This window comes from Physella acuta, unplaced genomic scaffold, assembly GCF_028476545.2.
Source record: "Physella acuta isolate Inbredline_101_S28 unplaced genomic scaffold, ASM2847654v3 ptg000017l, whole genome shotgun sequence".
NCBI classification, from domain to species: domain Eukaryota; kingdom Metazoa; phylum Mollusca; class Gastropoda; family Physidae; genus Physella; species Physella acuta.
In genome coordinates this window covers 3,066,228-3,088,562 of record NW_026731537.1, presented here as the reverse complement: position 1 = coordinate 3,088,562, position 22,335 = coordinate 3,066,228, and the positions used below count along the sequence as shown (strand labels likewise).

The window sequence follows — 22,335 nt, the reverse complement described above, 5'->3', positions numbered from 1 at the left end:
ACAATGTCCTTCCAGCAGGGGTGTTGTTTTCATTATACAAACACTAATGTACACTTTTTTTCTTATAAGTAATCTTTATCTTTGGTTTCTTAATAGATTTATCACTTCCTACTTTTAGTTTTTGGGTGGTTACTTAGGTGCCTAGGGAAAAAACTGTTCTATATTTTCATATCAAGTAGTTGAGTTGACAGTTTTAGGTTTTAAATTTTTCTTCTTGAAAGAAACAAGGTGGATTTGTTGATTTAGATAAAACAACGTGCAATGGTAATTCTAATTTTGTTGAATGATAGTGATTGTGCTCTACTCATAACTGACAAATATAACATTAAGCTACCCAAAAACTTAAAAAATATGTTCTTTTTTTTCTTCTTCAAAAACTCTTGATCTCTTAGCTATTCTTTATGTCAATTAGCAATGGAAGCAGTATTAAATGTGCTTTTTGTAGATATATTTATTTAAGTTGTATTTTCTTCTCTGTGCACCAGTTATTTGAAATTGTTTTCCTAAGTTTACAGTGCATGTTTAAAATGCTATTGATGTTGTCCTAAATATTAAATCTATTACAATTTGGTCTAAAATTAAATTACATTCTTTTGTTATCTGATTTAGTGTGACCATCTATCAGTGCTCTTTCTATTTAGATGAAATTAAATATGGCATGATAGACGTTATATTTTTTATTTCCATTACGTAAGCAAATTACTAGAAATTATAATATAATCCAAGGAACCAATATTCCCATGTTATCAGTTTACAGTAACAGAATTAAATACATGAATGTAGTCCGATGTATTAATGAGAAATAAATGAATATTTGTGACTGATGTCTTTTTCTTGAATTTTAGAAACCTCTGGATCAGTCAAGCACGTTAAAAGGTTTTACAAGACAGGGGTACTTGTACTTGCTGGAAAAAAGTAATACATCTTTAACTTTGTTTAAATAATGATTGTTTTAGTCATACTACTATGATGTCTGTCTTGTTAGGGTTGTTTACTTACAACAATTAGCTCATCTGATTATGTTATTGTCATGAGCATATTATAGGAATACTGATTGTATTCATAAACATTGTGTTCATTTATAAAATTCAACAGAGGCCCTAGGAACCACAGGATGGACTAAGTATTACTGCCAGTACAAGAAAGAAACTAAAGAATTTTACATGATTCTCTACAATCAGATGGGGGGCAAAATGGTAAAGGTTTTATTAAACACAGTTTAGTATGACTGTCAAGAGTGTGGAGGTATAAATGGTAATGGTTTTTTTTAGCACTAGTCTGATGATATTAAGAAATTCAGCGCCATAAATACCTCTTTGTTTTACAATTGTTGTTTTTTTGTCCGCCTGGCCAGAATGAACCAGAGAAATTTACCTTGGAAAAATGTGTCAGGTATGTACACATTTTTCTTTATTTCATTAATTGAAGGGGAATCTGACCATGCTAATGGTCTCTAAAAAATACACTTAACTTACTGGATTAACCCTTTGAACATGGCTTGAGTCTTAAATATATGTGCCCCAGCAGACCAATAAACGAGTCTCAGACACCTTTCCCCAGCCAGACCCACAGTCCGTTCATAAAAATGTGATATTAAAAAAAAAACTAGTACTGTTGGACTCGTAAGTTCTTGTGATGGCTGCACCCACACAATTTTTTTGTTCTGTTTATCAATTAACGATGAAAAGATATTTTAAAAATACCAACTATTGGCTTTGTACCGATGTCCACACATACTTAAGCTTAAAAGAAGGGTCACCTACTGGGAGAACTAGCAATAATTCATGTTCATTAAAGTAATAAAATTTACTTTGTTGTTATATTTGTAGTCTTCATTTCTGGAGAGTCCATTGTGTGTACATTAGCTCAGCAGCCAAAGGGAATGGGGATTTTAGGGTCAGGAGCTAAGGGTTCAAAGGGTTAATGTGTTGTAGTAAGACAAGAAATCACTTGTCTAAATATTTTGTATCAATATTTTCAGTGCCTAGTAAAGTTATATGAACAGTTAATGAAATGATCACTTTATCAACTGTTCTATATTTATCTCCAGGCGAGCCTCCGACTCAATAGAAAAAAGATTTTGTTTTGATGTGACTTTGAAAGAAAAGTAAGTAAATTGAATGTTCACTAGCTGATGTTGTTTCCTGTCTGTTGTTAAACACAGTCTTAACCCCTCCTGTGTTGCTCAATGGCTCTAAAACATTTCTTCTTCTTTCTGTTTATCTAACACGTGGGATTAGTTGGGTTTTTTTTTTCAGGATTAATGCAACTTATTGACAGCTTAGATCTTATTGAGATGAGAAGTTATTTTTTTTTCTAAAATTGTACCTTTGTTTTAAATTTTTTTATTTATATTTGTGAGGTATGGTTTTGCTAAATTAACCTCCTTGTCTCTAAATGTATGCACATAGTCCAGGCTCCAGTGTTTGGTACCCAACTGAATGAATGGAAATATCCATATCTTTTGTGATGCAAGCTCAAGCAAGAAAAAAAAACACCAAATTGGAACATTGTCAGCCTAATTCTCATCACTTCTCTAGGTTAGATGACAGCTCTCTAGCACCAGGAGACAGCTACAGAACTTTCCCTGCCAATGTCTTAAAATCACCCCTGAAACACCACCAACAAAAACTGCTCAGAGACAGGTTGCACATTCTCTTTGCCTGCCTGCTTCTAGTCTTTTTGTTTCTCTGACCAGTTGTCAATTTCCTCAATTGGTTTTTTTTTGTTTCATTTTCAAACCATTGAAATTTTGAATTGTGTGTGTAGTTGGTTGAAGTTTTTTCAACTCCCGTCTATTTTTAGATTAGTGTCAATTTGATGTTATTAGTGTAATGTATAAACTGACCAATCTTAGAGCAGCTGTATTATTTTGTATAGAAGATCCTCATCCTGTGACCCTACTATAGTTTAGATTTCAAAACAACTTGTATTACTATACATTACAGTTAAAGAGTAAAAAAAAAGCTAATTTGTTAAGTACACTAGAAATTATTGTTTTTATTCCCCATTAAACTCTAAATGCTTCTTTCCCCAGTCACCCACCTCTTACTCCAACACGTTACACCCACCTGTTACCTCCCCTCATACTGCTTAAAGCTATATAAACTTACATTTTAAACATTTTTCCAGGATGTTTTAATTAATTGTTATAGGTTCAATTGGTAAACTATGACTTAGAATTTAAATGTGGACATGACTGTATGATGTAGTTCTGATTTTGTACTGTTATATATTTGTTTTATATTACCAATTCATCATTTTACGTATATTAAATTCACTTGTTTATATGGCAAAGCTACTTTAGAAATTAATTACTATGTTCAGTGAATGTAGTAAAAATTGGTAACATTATCTCTTCGTTCAAGTTTTAACATATACATTTGTAAACAAATTAATGCTACAAAATAGCTGAGCTTTATATTTATATTTTTTTACTTTCTTTAAAGCTGTAAACCTAAGGTAATTTAACATACTTGAACTGTTTTTTCCCCCAATTTCAGTATTTTCTTGATATGAATTAAATTAGTTTCAATTACATTTGGTGTTTAATTTTTAAATTTATTCATCTATCATTTTTTTCTAAATCTATTTCTAAAATTCCTCATCTAAATATATCATTCATATTTTTTCTTAATCACACTTATCTAAGTCTTTCTTTCAATTTAATATCACATAAAAATTCTCTTCCTTCATCTCAGTAAATTTTAAATTTACTACACCTAATTATAAAAATAAATTTCATTTTAAGTAATTAAGATTTGATTTTAGTTCTCACGTCCACATTAATTGACCATATATCTTAAATTATAGCAAAAGTGTTATTCCTTTAATATTCCCTTTTGAGCATTTTATTGTTACAGATAATCCTAATACTAGGTGTATTTAAAATGTGCAATAATTTATGTTCTTTGGAGTCTGAAAATCAATTTTCTAATGATCACCAATATCTGGTGTCTTGTTATCTTATTGGTGCTACAGCTAGCACGGTGTCACCTCTCTAGAATTGTGTCACCTCTTGTCCACAGATCTGTGTCCATGACATTTCAAGCCTTGTCTGAAGATGACAGAAGGCTTTGGTTGGATGCTATGGATGGGAAGGAGCCAGTAAGTTATAGTCCAGAAGAATATTTTAGTAAATTATTATAGAAAATTATAGTGTAAAAGCTCAAATTAGCAAATCATATATAATATGTGTATGTTGGCATAATTAAATGGATGCGATTTGAGAATAAATGAATAAGTAAGCACAAGAGTATGTGATTAATGCAGTTGTGACCAACATTTTAAAATCTGTAATCTTGCATTGTTATTTATCCTAAATATTTTATTTACTTTGAACCTCTAGACCTATGCAATCCATCATATCAAGTCTGAAGACCGTAAGTTCTGTCAACTTTTAACTACGCACAAATTTTAAAATGTTTACATTATAAAATATCGCTGTTTATGTCAGTCATTGAAACCTTCTATCACTATCATTGGTGACATTTGTTTCTGTTTCTTCTAGACATGCTGGATGAGATTGGTTTCAACTTCATCAAGCGTTCATTAGCAGCTATTGAAAGTAGGGGTAAGTCAAGACAGTTGGCAGCCAAATTAGCTTTTATTCTATACACACCTTGTAGTTTTTATTCTATACACACCTTGGCCTGCCTGTAGCTCATCTCACAATACATTTTTTGGAAAACTCAAGTTTTATTGCATGACTGCCATGAATTAGTGTTGTAATTAATTACAATCTATCTCTGTCTTGTATAGAAAAATGTATTTTTGTAAGGCAGTAAGAGTTTTAATTGATGACATGTTGAATATTTCTTCTTAACAGGTTTACAGGAACAAGGATTGTATAGAGTTGTTGGAGTCAGTTCAAAGGTCAACAACCTTATAAAAACAGCCTTAGGTATAATTCTAGCTTCCTCACCTAGTCATGTGTATTTTAGTATGTTTAAATAGTTGTTAAAAAATAACAGAAGAATATTCTTCCTGAATAACAGGAAATATCTTTTATTTTTAGAGGTACTCATTTTGTCATAGTTGTTTTGATTCCTTTGTATTTGTCTGAGGAATAATTTAGCTAATAGTTATTAAAGTGATTTCTATCTGTAAACAGATCAAAAGAAAGTAGAAAAACTCAACTTGGATGACCCATCAGCTTATGAGATCAAGACCCTCACAAGTGCAGTAAAAAGTTATCTCAGGTGTGTGTTTACCTGTTCTTTCCTATAAACAATACTGACATGTTTACCTGTAGTTTAATGTAAACAATATTCAAAGGTAAATGCACAAACAAAAACTATCTAATTAAAAATAACAAATCAATTTGGTTTCAACAAATAGCAAGAGGGTTTCTACAATTTGTTTTGAAGTGTACACTTGTAAGCTTTTCTAGGCAACTACCTTCTGATATTGAACTGTACATTATTTCCTAACTAATACCTCATTAGATTTCCTGGCTGCATTTGTCTAATGAGTTGCCTAATTGTCTTTTTCTCCTATTTCAGATCCTTGCCGGAGCCTCTAATGACCTTCCAGCTGCATGAAAGCTTTATAAAAGCTGCTAGTAAGCTATTTTAATAACTACCACACTATTCTCCTTGTATGTATTTTATGACATAACTTTTATTTTTTAAGGTAGATTTCAAAGTAAATTAACTGAAGGATAGCCTGGGAACTAGGTAGCATTGATTACTATATATTTTAACTGACTGTCCTGATGGCTATAATTAAGAGCTATGATGACTATAAATTATATTTGCTCTAAGTTCTAACTGGCAGCTTTTAAATTAAACTTATTATCCATTCTAATACGGATAGAGATTTTCTGTGTGTAGGCATAGGTTCTAGCTGATGGCTAGATGTGAGCATGTGCTGAATTCTTCTGAATTTTTGTCCACAGAGCAAGAAAGTAAAACCTTAAGAATACTTGATGTCCACAAATATGTCCACCAGCTTCCTGAATCTAATTTTCACATGCTTGATCTTTTGATTAGTCATTTAAAAAAGTAAGTTGGCTGGAAATATTTTTTTACTAGTAAGCTGTAAGGTTTAAATTATGATCTTACTAATTCATGTTAGCTCATTTTCTCTGTGGCCAAATAAGCCAACCCTTACTATAACAGTCATTCATCTAGTGTAAAGGATAGTGTTGTCAGGACTAAGCCCATGAGTGTTGTTTAAGCCCAATAAATATCAATTTATTTCACCCCTAGAGTGGCAGCCGAAAGTGAGATCAACAAGATGACGGTGGCTAACCTGGGTGTCTGCTTTGGTCCATCTTTAATGCGTCCAGAAGAAGAGTCCATGGCTGCAATCATGGACATCAAATTTTGTAACATAGTTGTGGAGATCCTCGTTAACAACTATGACGAGGTTAGTTGTTGGTTAGTTTTACACTTCATCTTAATTAAATGTACAAGAGTTGGGCAGATGCTGATAGTTTTCTCATTTCCAGATCTTCAAGACCCCACCTGATGGCAGTGAATCTAAAGTTCTTCCAACTACAAACCAGGCATCGTCCAGGCTACAAGGTACCACAGCTGCAGCGCCTAGCAACAGCGAGCCTCCACCCAAGAGCACCAACTCATCAGCTGCTGCAGCAAGAGTCAACCACTCAGCTACTAAACCTTCAACCATCTATGCAAATCAAGCCCCAGTGCATCCTAATGCTGTTCGTCCAAAGATTCGACCAGTGCAAATTTTTAATGCAAACACTGGAGGTCAGCTGAGTCTGGGGTTTTTTTCTATTCTAATTAATTAATTTCCCCCTTTGTTATTTTATAAGATTAAATCTTTCTAGCGAGAATAGAACAAAATATTTAAGTTCTAGAAATGTGATTTTTAAAGCTGTTTTATGGTATCAGCTCACATGTTGCATAAAAATTATTTTTAGAAATAATTTAAATGTCCCACAATAAAAAAAAAAGTTTTAAATAGTTTAATCTTAGTTTGATCTTTAAAATGAAAACAATGTATGCCTTGTTCTTCTAAATTTTAGGGTTTGATATGCACAGCAGCACAAGCAGCAGTACAGAATCACTTAATTCTGCCAAAAGTAACCTTTCACCCCGAGGTCTTCAAGGTGGGGTCACACCACCTATAGCAGACTCAGGCATTCGAAGGGGATCTAATAATAAAGAACCGCCTGTGTATTCAAATGTTAATGCAATGGGTAGGTAATTACTCAGCATAGTTGCTACTGGATGACTTCCCATGAGTTGGGTATGTCTCCCTTGTTTGCCTGGACACAGTGTTTCTTGTACCATTTTTGTTAATATTTTATTGAAATATTTTTTTGTTTAGATGAACCACAGTTACCCTCCCCCAAAGAGACAGAATGTAAGAACACATTATTGGGCAGTAGAAGAAAGAGCTCTAGTGCATAGATTAGTCATAGAGCTACAACAACTTGAAGTCTTGCTTGATTGCATTTTTTAAAAACAGTTTAGTGCAGGCACAGACTTTGATCTCTTTCATTATTGAGAACAGCATGTAACTGATCAATTAAATTTTAATTAGGCTTCAGCTTGTATTAGATTTTTAAAATGCCACTCTGATAAAATAACTCTATCAGCTAATGTCAAAAAAATTCACCCAAGGCAATTATATATCCAAGCTGTCTTTAATCCATTCAGTACATTTAATACTGATCACATGAATGACTATGCAACATTAGCTTGATTAAGATTTTAAAAATGCTATTTTATTAAAAGGCAGTCTGTAAACTGTATTAAGAAAAGAAAAAAAGTAAATTTTAAAAACTTTTTTGTCCACGTAATTGCGATGGACATTGAGTAATTGCTAACATGGCTAGCAGTGTGCTAGAAAACTTGACTACTGTACATTGCTCTGAAAGCAGAAGGGTAGTTTAGTGGTTTTCTCCTTGTAGAGAAATCACACTCTGTCAACTATTACTACCCTCATGTTATGGGTTTTAACTTGGCAAGTTTTCACTTCAGTGATAACCTGAGTTTAGCTCAATACAGGTTTGGTTTAATTGAGCAGATGAGATAATTAATTAATTGGTTTTATTCTTTGTTCAGGACATCGTGGGAATCACTTGGATTTGTATCCTTATTACTCAGCATTCCAACCTCCACGTATGTTCTTGTTGCACCCAAACATCGGCTGCATCCGTATTTTTCCTGGTTGCCAATAACTTGTAAACTAATCAACCCAGTACAGTTTTTAGTGATTAGATGTGACTGCACTGTTTTATGCTGCTGTTTCTGCTGACATCCTGGACCATTTCCTCTACCCTACCTGAAACTTCTGTCTTCTCTTAGTAGTCTCACTCAATAAATATATGGCTTTTAATTTCCTCCAGGCATGAATTTTTCTTCAAGTTAATGAATGACTTTTAGTTTCATCTAAATTACAAATGAATTGCATATAAATTCCTCGCAGCAATAAATGTTATGAATTAAATTTCTAGAGACAGTGGCCTTTAATTTCTTCTAGGCAATAAACAAATCTTTTAAAATCTTCCTCTATAAATCATGTTAAATCTGTGTCCCAATAGGTTAATTAAATAGCTTGCAATCCCTTTATTAGATACAGTTTATTTATGCTGAAGACTCTTCCTGTGACCTTCTCTCTCTCCTGTCCCGTATTTTTAACCAGCTTTATAAACATTTTATTTTTTTGGGTTTTTTTTTTTTAATTTTAAAATATTTTAGTTTTGCTCTCACTGAGTGTGTTCAAATCTAAAGTGTGCACATGTTTACACAAGTTAACTGAGTAACAACCATAATCAGTGATCTTTGCATGAAGTTTACTAACAGGCTACAGTTAGTTGGGTGGCTAATAGAAATGACTTATGTATACAAACATTAGATTTTGCGCTGGGGGCTTGTATAGAGACTTGCCCAATGACACAGTTACAGAAATAGAAATTGGACTGAGTTTGCTAGGGGCTTGCACGCAAACAGAAATAGAAAAATGGACTGAGTTTGCTAGGGTCTTGCACGCAAACATGATAAAGTAAACTAAATTGGGCTTAATTTGCTAAGATTCTTACATAACAACATGACAAAATTATTAATGCAATCATTTTAGTATAGTGAGCATGTTGTTTGACCACATAGTTAGAATCTAACATGTCTGATAAATACATTGGTATCTGATACTGTTTCAGAAAAAAATTGTGTTTCAAAAGTTGGTTTGAGATTAATTGTTAAAGCATCCTGTAAAATGTTTTCTTGTTATCCAGATTTTATAGTATAGCAAGTACAAGCTAGTTTTGTTTACCTTTTTTTTTCTTTATACATTATCCATAGTAATGCAAAGATAATTCATATTTATAATGGCCTGTAGGCAGCAGATCAATAATCTTGTAGCGCCATGTAATCAGATGCTTAGCACATATATTTATCACTTATAAATTGTGATAGTGTAATTTAATCTTATATTTCAATCCTGTTGCTAAAAGTACTAATTATTTTGTAAAAAGTTTATATTAGATCCACACAGAATAAAATATAACAGTTCAAATTTAAAAGAAATGAAGGGCAATAACTAAATACATATTTATTTGGCAAGTGTTTCATTCCTAGGTCAACTTTCTTGTGCTTCTGTGAAAAAAAAGATCAGTAATAAGCAGTACATTGTCTACTTGTAAAATAAATCCTATGACATGTGTATTTGTTTATTGTTATCTTGTACAAGCTTGCTGTAGTAATTTGTCTGTTTTCTGTTTCAGCAACCAGATACAACCTGAACCTATCTGGTGGTGACACTCCTGCCTTGTAAGTACAACTGGCGCTTGTCTTGTTAGCTGTGTTGCTTCTAGAGCCAGAGTTTTGTCTTGGGGTTATTTTTATGGCATTAGTTGTGATAGAACTTAGAGACTAAATTCACTAAATTTTTTTATTCATTGTTAGCTACTAAATGGTAACTAGTTTTGAATTGACACACTTTATCATACCAAAATGCCTTTTAAAAATTTCAACTGAAATTTGTAATCAACCTTGTTAACCTCTTGACACCCACTTGAATTAGCTACTGGGTTTTATTGTTGTCTGTACGGACAGTATTTAATGTGCAGAAAATTTTTCCTCAAACTCCTAGCCAGCATCAGTTTATATATAGATTTTACAACCTATCCAGATAAGAAAGCTGTTTCTATTTCACTACCAGGCTTACAAACTCAAATAAATTGGATCTAGTAAAATCTCTAAAAAAATAAATAATGTATATATTCAATTTTTAGAAGTAGTAATATAGACTAAATGCCCTATGCTTGATTGTTTAAATTTCAAATAAAAACCATTAAAAAGTAAGCTTGATTATGTATTTTAAAATTTCACTATGTAAATAAAATCAGCCTTACTTAATGTGCATTGTAGTATTATTAAACATATTTGCATAGATTGCATTGTTATGTGCATTGTGCCATAAGATGAATCATACTTACCAATTTTAGTTTCAGTATAATAATCCAGTGTTTACTAATGATTAAAAATGGTGCTGTTAAATTTGCTTCTTTAGTTTAAATGCTTTTCCTGGTTTTATTTATTTATATTTTTGCTGATTTTTAAAAATGTTGCTTTTTTATTTTTAAATAGTTTCACCCAATTTTTTTTTTCCCACCCTGTAAAATTTGTGAACCTAAGGCAAAAGTGCTAGAACAAACTGGAAAGAAATCCAGGGTATTTGAAGCATTTCTAATAATTCGTGGTCTTCAGTAAGTTAACAGTGTATTTCACTAACTTTGTTCACTAAACAGTGGAAGTGTGAAGAAGCGCAGCAGCAATGATTACTCGTCTGGCCAGGGAGTCATGTGAGCATCTACCAATGTTCCAAGTTTTTGTTTCTTTAAGTTCATTCATATTGGCTTTAATTAGAGCTATATTTTTGTGTTAAGTTGCTACCGGCATCCCATTTTTTAGCTTTTATTTAATTAAATGAGAAACCACCATGCAAAACGCCCAAAATACAAATTTATGATTTCAAACAGAAATCATGTGGCTTTCCTAATTTTAAAAATTATTTTTAAGAATGGCACCATAGATGAAAGATTTATAATTTCCTAGTTCAGTTTTTTTTTTTTTTTTGGCCTCATTTAAAAGATTTATTAAAATTCATTTCTTAAAAAGCAATTGGTGAAAATGTATAAAATGAAATAGTAGTATGCATATTAATGTAAACATTAACAATTTAGAATCTGTAGCTTTCCCTAATGTTGAATAAAGACAGTTTCCTATTTAGTGTTCTGCCTGAAATTGAGCTGGAGTTTGTACTCAATGTTTAGATCTAACAAAATTATGGCCAGTTTTTGCCAGGTGGTTCCTTTTATTTTTTTAGTAAACTAGATTTACCTTTCTTTGTTAGATTTGAATATCTGCTTGCTACCCAATTTTTGCCAATGCAAATAAATATTAAAATGCATAACATGTAAAATTTAACGTTTATTAAAAGCATGAATTAAATCCATTATCTATACTTCTGGTAACCAACTGATTTAAAACAGGGCAATTTTTACATACTCATTTAAATGACTACTGTGAGCATGACTAAATGCATCATTTTTTACTGACTTAGTCTTACCAGAATGATCTAGCATTGCAGGTACATCTTGCAGCATTGCTAATTAACTGAATAAATTCCTCAGGTCGTCGTCGATGCAGGGCAGCCTGACTGGCAGTGTATCTAGTTTGTCTTCTAGTAAACCAGCTCGCAGGTATAGCATCTTGTAACCAGCTGCTTAACAGTTTCATTTGTTTGTGCTTTCTAAACCTATAACACATCCCTTTGAAGATGTCTTGTACTGTGTTTACTTATTAAATTTTTACTGATAATTGACAATGACTCAAAATCTTTGAATATTTTAATAGTAGTTTAGACATTGCTATAGTGTTGCCATTGCTTCAGAAGTACATAAAATGGTTGATTTAATGTCTGGCTATAGAGTTGAGAATGTATATAATTTACTTGAGAGAAACCAGCTACCTTTGATCTAGAGGTAAAAGGCTGCTTGGTAAGGGTCTTAATTAAACATGATCTCCTCCTGTCTATGAGTTAACATAGCATGGGTTGCAGCATCTGTCTACATGACTTAACTGTGTGTTACAGAACTGTGATAACAAGGTATCGATGTATAGCTGACAGTGAGACAGAGTTGTCCTTTGAAGCCAATCAGCTGATTACTAATGGTGAGTTCTTATTCCTAGCTACCCATTTATCTGGTATTTTTTTTATTTAAAAAAATTAACTAACTAGGCTTGTAGTTAAAAAATAAAGATAATTTTTAAAAAATACTAAATGCATGTGAACTTTGATCCTAAACACATTTGATTGTTTTTAGTGCGACCGTCACGAGAGCCGGGATGGTTAGAAGGTACCCTGGATGGAAAGACAGGAATTATACCAGAGAACTATGTAGAGTTTATTGACAGCTGAAGACTGGAGTGTCAGGCCTACGTGGGAGCTTGTGAAATAAATGTGTAAACAATTTTTTTAAATGTATGATTGTTAAATAATATATTGAGTTGGATAGCAATCATGCAACATTAGTATCCAGGTTGCATGGAGCAACTAACACAAATCAAAGTAGATTAGAGTCAGGCTCTGTGTTTGCTTCTAGACATGCTCATCAGTGTTTGGTCCATTAGAAAATGTTTGGTGTAAGATAAGTGTAGGACACTTCAACATCTCACTTCCCATGTGTGGGTCCAGCCCTCATCTCTGGATGTTCATTGGAGTTGTGATTAGGCTGCTTGCTAAGTCTGGTCTAGCTGTGATCATCAACATTAACTCATTGTGCTGTGTGCTGTAAACAGGGAGAGACTGTAACTTACACTCTTTTGAATGGTTCAAATATTCATTGTAATGAAAACTTAGAAAACTTATTAAATATTCAAGTTTTCTGATAATTAATATAATATTATATAACATGTTTAATAAACATTGTTAGCTGATAACTTAATTATTTGTACACAATAACCCTCCACCCAAGGAAGTTCACTGAAAATTTGTGTGTGTTTATTAGCCTGGCATTGTTTTACAAAACTTTTTAAACTACAGATCTTTTAGCTTTGCTTTTATACTACTCAAGTTCCTATTTGGAGATATTTTTTTAAATGTCCATGTGACATTTAAGTGATGACTAGGTCTATACAGTTTGGTTAATGTCAATACATTTTGGATTGTGTGTATCCAAGAGCTTCAGTATTGTCTAACATTGCCACTAAACTGAAGGGTATTTTATTTGTAGTGTCTATAGCTCCAGAGCGCTGTTCTAATGATTAGACTACAGTATCTGTAGCTGTATAGCACTGTACTAATGATGTGAGTACAGTATCTGAAGCTCTACAGCACTGTACTGATGATGTAAGTACAGTATCTGTACAGCACTGTACTGATGATGTGAGTACAGAAGTGATGGAAAGATCTTAACCTATTTTATTTGTGTATATATTTAGATTCTATAGGTTCATATTTAGATTTTTGTTTGTTCTAAGTGCCTCTCATACTGATAAAGAGTGCAATTTTTTGGTTATTGTTGCCATACTTGTGTTAAATAATTCTCCCAATTGAATGTGAAAGGGCTGTTTTACTTGTAACACACCTACATTAACAATCTGCACATTTTTTAATTTTGTAAATCACTTAGTGAGCAATGAAAGCATAATATTTATTTTAATGTTCAAATATTCAGCTTCAAACAAGGACTCTGATCTGTTAGTGTTGAGAATTTATTTTACATCTATGCAGGGATAAACATTGCATAATCTAAAAGAAAATATCTCTTCCAGGGGAGCTAACCAAAATAGTCCATTGATGTGCACTGCATATTCTTTCTCCTGCCAATTTAATGCACTTCATTTCTTATTTTAAATAAGTAATTTAAAAACTACTTGTATGAAAGCTGGTGAGTTATCTACTATAGATTTTAACCACTGTTTTGCTATGACCTTCTGCATTATCACTATAAACTTCCTGTGTAGACATGATTTTAAGAGGGACAAACCAAAATAAGTTTTTATTGCTTAAATATGTTTCATAAAAGGCTTCTAGATAATAATTTTTAACAGTAGCTATAGTTGACAAAAATTGCCAGGAATTGAAGTGGCTTTCAGCTGCATATTTTAACACCTAGTTCAACCTAAATTATTTTATCAAGTATAATTGTCAAATACTTTTCCTACTTTCATCACTTTCAAACCTTGTATTGTCATCAAATTTAAGTAAGTTAGTATTTTTTTAAAACATTTCCTAGTTTTGTCAATTTAAATAATAAACTGAGGTTTTTGTAAAAGTGACTATATAAAAAAAAAAGTTCAAATCTTTTTTGTGCAGTAATTCTCGCTCAAATATTTTTCTTTGTGCCATGTTGAAATTGTTTGTTTGTGTGCCTAATTTAATTTTTTTTAATCAATCCATGACTTTTTTCTTTACCTATTTGATAAGAAACTGCTAGATCTTTAAGTTACTATTTTTTCTGACATAAATTTAAGATGTACACCACATAAAAAATTGCAGATCCATCTACATGCCAGCTGTTTATTTAACAGTTTTCTTCTATGTAACTATAAAGTGCTAAGTTGAAAAAAATCTTTTAAAACTGCTAGGCTCAACACAGCTGTATTGATTTGTCTGATGCTAAATGAAACAATCTATAAACCACTGTCAGGCATTTTTAGGTGTTCTACTGGACTTTTTGACATTCCAATTGTTTCTTTTTTTGCCTGTAGAATGTTTGTCCATGCTTATTCTTGTTTTTTCTCATTTAAAAAAGGAATGGTTTTTAAAATTGATAATTTAATAAATAGAAATCTATGGCTTAAGAAATATTTGTCTCTTAGTTGAAGATTGAGTGCTGAGCCTAGGTTTGGGATGTTTTTTTGACAGACATGGGTAGCTGTTTCTGTGGCCTCTCTAGCTGGTACACCTGGGAATTGTCTAATGTAGGGTTATTTTTACTTAATTTTGAGAATAAGATCCATCATATAGCTGACTCACATATTGATACTATAGATGATTTTGAGAGAATGTACACATTTTTTTTAATTGCTAAGATGCTGTATATATCTCCTTTGGTTTTTTACTTTTGAAAATCTTATATTTGGCTTGAAACAAAATTTGAATTTTTTTTTTTGCATTTTTTTTTTAAACAAATAATGTATTTTCTACAAAGGCAGTAAATTTTTCAAAAAATAAAACTTTCAGTGTGTTAATTGCATCTTAATGAATGTCCGCATCATGTTAGTTTTCTCACTTCTATGCAAACTAGAACAAATTGGCATTCATCTTTGTGTAAATACCCAAGGCTCAAGACATGATAGGGGAGCATCATCACCTGTGTTGACTGGCTTGAGTTGTGTAAATAGAACAAGTGTACAGAAATTATTTGGCTATGTTTGTTGGTTTTATTTTCTCCTTCCTCTAATGTGATAGTGCCTAACACCATGTCATTTAGTTTCATTTGTTTGTCTTGCCAATTTATTTTATGATGGTAGAATAATCTGCACATCAGTGGGATATCAATTTTACCAGGACAAAAATGCTTTAGTGTCCTCCACCCATGGCCTTCTGTGTTACATTGTATATACATAGAGTGATTACAGCAGAGTTTGTGTACAAATTTCATCAATTTGTTTTGCTCTTCTCACAATCAGATGTATCAAATATTCTGCACTGTAATGCTAGTAACATTTATCATTATGTGTTTAAAAATTAAAAAAAAAATAATAAAGAAAAAAATCTTAGTTGAAAATTGTTTTTTTAATTGTTTTTAATTTCAAGGTAAAAAATCATTGGATGGGAGGATTGCATATTTTATTGTTGCACTGACGGAACACTGAGAAATTCTGCCTTCTTACTTCGAAATGCAAGACAGTTAATAGAATTTTTCAGTAAACAGACCCTCAGCATTTTCATGTCCTTATTTTAAAAGCTACTACGATTGGTATAATATAAATAGAAATTTTTATAAACAAAGCAATGTACAGTAATAAATATTTACAGAAAAATCACAGACATATATTATATATGGTAAGAAGAGAAGTTCAAATGAGAGCTTGGCCAGACCAGACTATTTGATTGGTAAATTATAAAAAATTTGTGGAATTTTTTTTAAGGCTTTGGAAAAACAAAAAAAAATAGATAAAAATGGTGGGGAGCTCAAGGTTTCACCTCAAGGAACTTGTGACTTTTGTATCCTGATGTGAGATTGGTGCTAAAATGTCCTCATTTCATTCTTGACACAAGTTTTAAAAGCTTCCAGTTTGTTCTGACTGTGCATAAGATGAGACTGGAAAAAAATAATTTCCCATTTATCGTCAGAAATGTGGCCTTAAATAAAACTGTTTTTCTACCCATTCTTTGTAAAGTTGTGTAGTTCATTTCAACAAACTAGTCCACGACCAGACTATTGACCTGTCTCACTGACAATCTAAAAAAAAACAGCTTGAAATGATGCGATCACTTATTGAAACAAAAAAACCACGTGAACTTACTCGTGCACCCCTGTGTAGTCTGTCCTTCATCAAAGAAATGAACTCCTTATGGGATAAGTTACCATCTCCATCAGTATCAAAGATGTTGAACAGGGTATTGACTATATGAGATCCTAGGCTGAAACCTGTACACACCATCACAGCACGCATGAATTCCTCTACAGAGAAGATAAACAGTCAGTTCATATCACATACAGATTTAGAGTAAGCACTAAATTACTTAATTAGTACCACAAACAGGTTTAGAGTTAGCACTAAATTACTTAATTAGTACCACAAACAGATTTAGAGTTAGCACTAAATTACTTAATTAGTACCACAAACAGATTTAGAGTTAGCACTAAATTACTTAATTAGTACCACAAACAGATTTAGAGTTAGCACTAAATTACTTAATTAGTACCACAAACAGATTTAGAGTTAGCACTAAATTACTTAATTAGTACCACAAACAGATTTAGAGTTAGCACTAAATATTAAAAGCAGGCTTCTGCTTCACAGTTAACTAATCCTCTAATTTCAATACCCCAGTTTCTGATGTCAGTTGCTTCTTATCTAATTTTTTGCTTATCAAACTAAAGTGAGGGGTTGGTGAGAAATATTTTTAGCTCACATTTAACTTAAAGTGACACTTTATCTTGTCTAAACTTAAACCTTATTCATGAAATAAGTTTTTTTCATTAGACTTGCTCTGTAGGTTTAAAATAGTTGAAAATTGTAGCTCTTTTAAAAAAATGTTTGTATGAATGTTATGTTATTGACTTCAGTTTGGGACCAAAGAATTGCAGAGAGCAGAAGTGATCTTTAACTATTTTAACTTCGTTAATGAAGAACATTTTAGAGGAGGCAACTCAAATAAAAGCTGGCTGTAAAACAGGTACCCAAACAGGATTATTGAATGGGTACCCAAACAGGATTATTGAATCTATTGAAGGCTAACTGTAGCCAGGGAAAACTAATCTGTTACCTTGTGAAACCGGTTGCTGAGCAAATGTGTACATCTTCATGGCAATTGCAAAGTCATCCAGGTTGTTGAGGAATTGACAAAACTTTTTAAACTCATCAAATGTGATACCCTGTACAAATATAATTAGAAGAAAGTGTTCATTAATGTGTACACTTAAAAAAATTAAAATGTACATCTTTTTCAAAAGTAGCAACTTCTTGTTACAAGTTAAAAAATGTTAAACCTTTTCATTGGGCATTCTTTCTTTGACCCGTTTCAGACAATCCTCAACATCCCCTCGGTCTAGGTTTGTGTACCTAAGCATTGCAGAAATAACAAATTTATCAGTACAAGATTAATTCTGTTTTTAAACTATTTTCATCATGGTTGGAAACAATTTTTTAAAAGCTTTTTTTTTTCTAATTGCTAGAACATTTTTAAAAATACATTTTTTATTGACAGAGTATAATGTAGAGCTTCATCTGTAAATACAATACAATCAATGCAAAACATTCACACACAATTACACATACAAAATTTATTTTAAATAATTTTTGTACTATAGCTTAAGATTTAAAATTATACATCTACTATTACACTCACAATACAAACAATAACAAAGCTAGGTACAACTTGACTGATGTTTACAATAACCTTCTTTACAAAGAAAAACCAATATAGCATAATATGACATGTATGTCACGTGTGGGTGCATTAATTTATGTGTGTAAATGTGTGATTATATGCATGTCTGTGTGTGCTTGTGTGTGTGGCTACCTGAGCAGAATCTTGGCAAAGGCTACCTCTGAGATTGTGCTCATGCCCTTAGAGAACTCCAGGAACTCCAGCTCAATGACTTCACTTTGGAGATTCTCCATAAACCTGCAGGAGGGACAGATCTGGTTCAAACATGCTCATGTGGTCTTGGTCAATAACACAAACTTTTTTAACACAACCAACTTTTTTATTGAGGAACGAGCCAGACTTTTAGTACCAGAGAGAATGAGCCAGACTTTAAGTACCAGAGAGAATGAGCCAGACTTTAAGTACCAGAGAGAACGAGCCAGACTTTTAGTACCAGAGAGAACGAGCCAGACTTTTAGTACCAGAGAGAATGAGCCAGACTTTAAGTACCAGAGAGAATGAGCCAGACTTTAAGTACCAGAGAGAATGAGCCAGACTTTTAGTACCAGAGAGAATGAGCCAGACTTTTAGTACCAGAGAGAACAAGCCAGACTTTTAGTACCAGACAGAATGAGCCAAGGATCAGACAGAATGAGCTAGATCAATAAGCCAGACAGACAGATCTACCTATGAAAGTCCTTGTACTGAAGAACATTTTTCCCGTTCCTCCCAAAAAAGTGCACCAAAAGTGTTGTGTCTGGTATCTCTGTGCTCTGTGGATGTAACACATTTTTTTTATTCCAACTTCTTGTCTTAGCACTCACAACACACTAAGTACACACACACACACACACACACACACACACACACACACACACATGTTACATCATGTAACATGTTTTTTTTTATTCCTACTTCTTGTCTTAGCACTCACAACACACTAAGTACACACACACACACATACGTTACATCATGTAACTTACTCTGATAAGCATATGTAACAATATGTTAAATGAATCAATGTTTCAGAGGAATGTTTGTTTTGTTTGTGTTGAATCTATACGTTTATTTTTATTTATAGTGAATACTTACTTTTAAATTATTATGTAAGTATACGAATTAATTAAGAAACTATTTAATGCATTAGCAATTAGTCATGGGCTTTGTTTGCTCATATTGACTAGATCCTCATTTGATGTAGCTCATACAGGCTTGAATGCTAACAGATAAGCTAAATTTGAGGTATAATACATGCACAGCCTGCAGCATACAGGTACAGCCTGCAGCATACATGTACAGCCTGCAGCATACAGGTACACCCTGCAGCATACAGATGCAGCCTGCAATATACAGGTACAGCCTGCAGCATACAGGTACAGCCTGCGATATACAGGTACAGCCTGCAGCATACAGGTACAGCCTGCAATATACAGGTACAGCCTGCAGCATACAGGTACAGCCTGCAATATACAGGTACAGCCTGCAATATACAGGTACAGCCTGCAATATACAGGTACAGCCTGCAATATACAGGTGCAGCCTGCAATATACAGGTACAGCCTGCAGCATACAGGTGCAGCCTGCAATATACAGGTAGTCTGCAGGTACAGCCTGCAGCATACAGGTACAGCCTGCAATATACAGGTGCAGCCTGCAATATACAGGTAGTCTGCAGGTACAGCCTGCAGCATACAGGTACAGCCTGCAGCATACAGGTACAGCCTGCAGCATACAGGTACAGCCTGCAATATACAGGTACAGCCTGCAATATACAGGTACAGCCTGCAATATACAGGTACAGCCTGCAATATACAGGTACAGCCTGCAGCATACAGGTACAGCCTGCAATATACAGGTACAGCCTGCAATATACAGGTACAGCCTGCAATATACAGGTACAGCCTGCAGCATACAGGTGCAGCCTGCAATATACAGGTAGTCTGCAGGTACAGCCTGCAGCATACAGGTACAGCCTGCAATATACAGGTGCAGCCTGCAATATACAGGTAGTCTGCAGGTACAGCCTGCAGCATACAGGTACTGCCTGCAGCATACAGGTACACCCTGCAGCATACAGGTACAGCCTGCAATATACAGGTACAGCCTGCAATATACAGGTCCAACCTGCAATATACAGGTACAGCCTGCAGCATACAGGTGCAGCAAACAGATTTAGCCATTAGTTATGACATTCCATAATTAGCATCAAGAGCGTAATTACTTATAAGTATTTAAATAAAGATTTTAATGACACCTCTTCAAAAATGAAATTATCAAATAACCTCACCCTTCCCCTCCACCCAATCATCAAATGTGGGTGAAACATTGGGAAACACTGATCTAGATGGTGGCATGTGCTCAAGGGAGTTAACCTAACCTTGCTACAAGCTCTACAGGGGACATTTCAGTTCTAACATAAAATAGTCGACCAAATAAAGGCTATTTCTAAAAATGGACATGGGTAATGAATGAAATGTGAAAGTGCATCTAAGCCAATTAATTAAAGAGCAAATTATTAGAACAATTAGTTAACTAATGATAAGTTTATCTTGTAAAAAATGTTTAGATATCTGTTCAAAAATTTATTAAAATGTGCTTTGATTAGTACACCTTACACTTACAGCCTATTTCTTGCACATAATTAGACAGATGAATGAGATTTAAAAAAAGTTCCATCTTTCAGGTGATAAGGTGAATTATTAGCTACATCTGTTTTAATGTTTTTGTCATGGTTACCTACTGGATACATAGGATGACCTAGGTTCTATACACAAAGTATAACACATTATTCCTTCACCCTTGTATGATAGATCAATTTAAAGAAATGACATTTTAATAATAACATGCATATTCATTATTTCTGTATTTTTAATGCTCTTAAAATGTCATGGTCTGATAAAAAAAAAATACTATGATATCAGGATGCAAAATTAGTTGACCTAATTACATAAATTATGACATCACAAGGTTATTCTGGTGGGTACAGAGATCTGATTACATATGTCATAATGTCAAACAAAAAGCCATTTCATGATAGGCTATTTACAGTGCGTACGTTGATGCATGTTTTCCTACAACAAGTGGGTACATGTATGCATGAGGTCAAAGTTTTCCTACAAGCAACCTCAGCCATGGATAAAGCTCTTCATTACACAATCCCAGTGTTATAGTGCTGCCTCACATAACCATCCCACAGTACTGATTCAGTGCTAGCACTTCTTGATTCCATCACTCAAATATTTATCTCTGTTTATTCAGTGTACAACAAAACACCAACATGGTAATCAAAAGATAGGAACAACATAAAGGCTACATTCTCTACCTTTGTACTTAATTCTACATTTTTATTTACATTTTCATGTAAGATTGATTTATTTCTATTGACATTAGACAAATGGTTGCAAGACTCCTCTGATTTCCCACATACCATACATTTGGTCTTAAGCATCAGGCAGTTGAACTGGGAGTTGATGGGAGGCAGTCTATAGCCAGTAGGTCTAGCTTTACACTGTTGTACTGGGGTCATTGGCAACACTGGGACCACTGGCTCAGCTACGCTAGGCAACAGTGGGACCACTGGCTCAGCTACGCTAGGCAACAGTGGGACCACTGGCTCAGCTATGCTAGGCAACAGTGGGACCACTGGCTCAGCTATGCTAGGCAACAGTGGGACCACTGGCTCAGCTACGCTAGGCAACAGTGGGACCACTGGCTCAGCTATGCTAGGCAACAGTGGGACCACTGGCTCAGCTATGCTAGGCACTCTGGATATGGAAGAGAATCTACAGCCAGTGTGTCTAGGTTTAGGATGTCGTACAGGGATAATTGGCTCAGCCATGCTAGGCAACACTGGAACCAACACTAGGCAACACTGGAACCAGCACTAGGCAACAGCAGAACCAACACTAGGCAACACTGGAACCAGCATTAGGCAACACTGTATATAAACCATAGACTTTTGTTACGTGCTCCTTCAAGTTTGCTTCATGTCCTCCACCACATTCACAACAGCATCAATTAGCACTAAGTTAAAAATTAACTAATACACCTTTAATCACTAAGTTAACTGTAATATTAAACAACTGATCAAAGTTAAGTGTGACCTCTAACCCTGGCTCAAGTTAAAAATAAAACTATTCCCAGAAAATACTCAGCCCCTTGAACCAATTGTTAAAACTAATTTTAAAGTAGATTCCGGATAATAGAAATAAGCTACAGGTAAGCACTTTAAATTAGAAAACTTAGGTGGGAACAAAACCATGTTAAATTTATTCATCTAAACATTTTTATTGTGGCAGATAACTAATA

General features: G+C 33.6%; 2 protein-coding genes across 14 annotated transcripts in view; one reads left to right on the top strand and one right to left on the bottom strand.

The window, feature by feature from the left end:
• Positions 1 to 14,551, top strand: part of LOC131938241 (rho GTPase-activating protein 26) — a 33,922-nt gene extending 19,371 nt beyond the window's left edge. For 2 of the 8 annotated variants that reach the window (XM_059296178.1, XM_059296170.1), the window contains 21 exons: positions 846 to 915; positions 1,096 to 1,196; positions 1,355 to 1,392; positions 2,051 to 2,107; positions 2,541 to 2,645; positions 4,029 to 4,107; positions 4,349 to 4,382; positions 4,511 to 4,573; positions 4,829 to 4,903; positions 5,114 to 5,201; positions 5,505 to 5,563; positions 5,900 to 6,005; positions 6,213 to 6,372; positions 6,455 to 6,719; positions 6,998 to 7,171; positions 8,043 to 8,099; positions 9,701 to 9,746; positions 10,727 to 10,780; positions 11,612 to 11,680; positions 12,073 to 12,152; positions 12,305 to 14,551. In XM_059296178.1, coding sequence (XP_059152161.1) covers positions 846 to 915; positions 1,096 to 1,196; positions 1,355 to 1,392; positions 2,051 to 2,107; positions 2,541 to 2,645; positions 4,029 to 4,107; positions 4,349 to 4,382; positions 4,511 to 4,573; positions 4,829 to 4,903; positions 5,114 to 5,201; positions 5,505 to 5,563; positions 5,900 to 6,005; positions 6,213 to 6,372; positions 6,455 to 6,719; positions 6,998 to 7,171; positions 8,043 to 8,099; positions 9,701 to 9,746; positions 10,727 to 10,780; positions 11,612 to 11,680; positions 12,073 to 12,152; positions 12,305 to 12,399 — 1,875 coding nt within the window. In that variant the 3' untranslated portion in view covers positions 12,400 to 14,551. Of the gene's footprint in view, positions 1 to 845; positions 916 to 1,095; positions 1,197 to 1,354; positions 1,393 to 2,050; positions 2,108 to 2,540; positions 2,646 to 4,028; positions 4,108 to 4,348; positions 4,383 to 4,510; positions 4,574 to 4,828; positions 4,904 to 5,113; positions 5,202 to 5,504; positions 5,564 to 5,899; positions 6,006 to 6,212; positions 6,373 to 6,454; positions 6,720 to 6,997; positions 7,172 to 7,302; positions 7,692 to 8,042; positions 8,100 to 9,700; positions 9,747 to 10,726; positions 10,781 to 11,611; positions 11,681 to 12,072; positions 12,153 to 12,304 lie in introns of those variants that run through there. The other 6 variants (XM_059296223.1, XM_059296204.1, XM_059296194.1 and 3 more) reach the window with 5 other exon arrangements.
• Positions 14,552 to 14,674: 123 nt separating this feature from the next.
• Positions 14,675 to 22,335, bottom strand: part of LOC131938281 (calcium uptake protein 3, mitochondrial) — a 73,091-nt gene continuing 65,430 nt past the window's right edge. For all 6 annotated transcript variants that reach the window (XM_059296303.1, XM_059296258.1, XM_059296286.1 and 3 more), the window contains 6 exons: positions 18,715 to 18,800; positions 18,181 to 18,285; positions 17,648 to 17,720; positions 17,425 to 17,533; positions 16,458 to 16,615; positions 14,675 to 16,252 (listed from right to left, as the gene is read on the bottom strand). In XM_059296303.1, the coding sequence (XP_059152286.1) occupies positions 16,178 to 16,252; positions 16,458 to 16,615; positions 17,425 to 17,533; positions 17,648 to 17,720; positions 18,181 to 18,285; positions 18,715 to 18,800 (606 nt within the window). In that variant the 3' untranslated portion in view covers positions 14,675 to 16,177. The remainder of the gene's footprint in view (positions 16,253 to 16,457; positions 16,616 to 17,424; positions 17,534 to 17,647; positions 17,721 to 18,180; positions 18,286 to 18,714; positions 18,801 to 22,335) is intronic.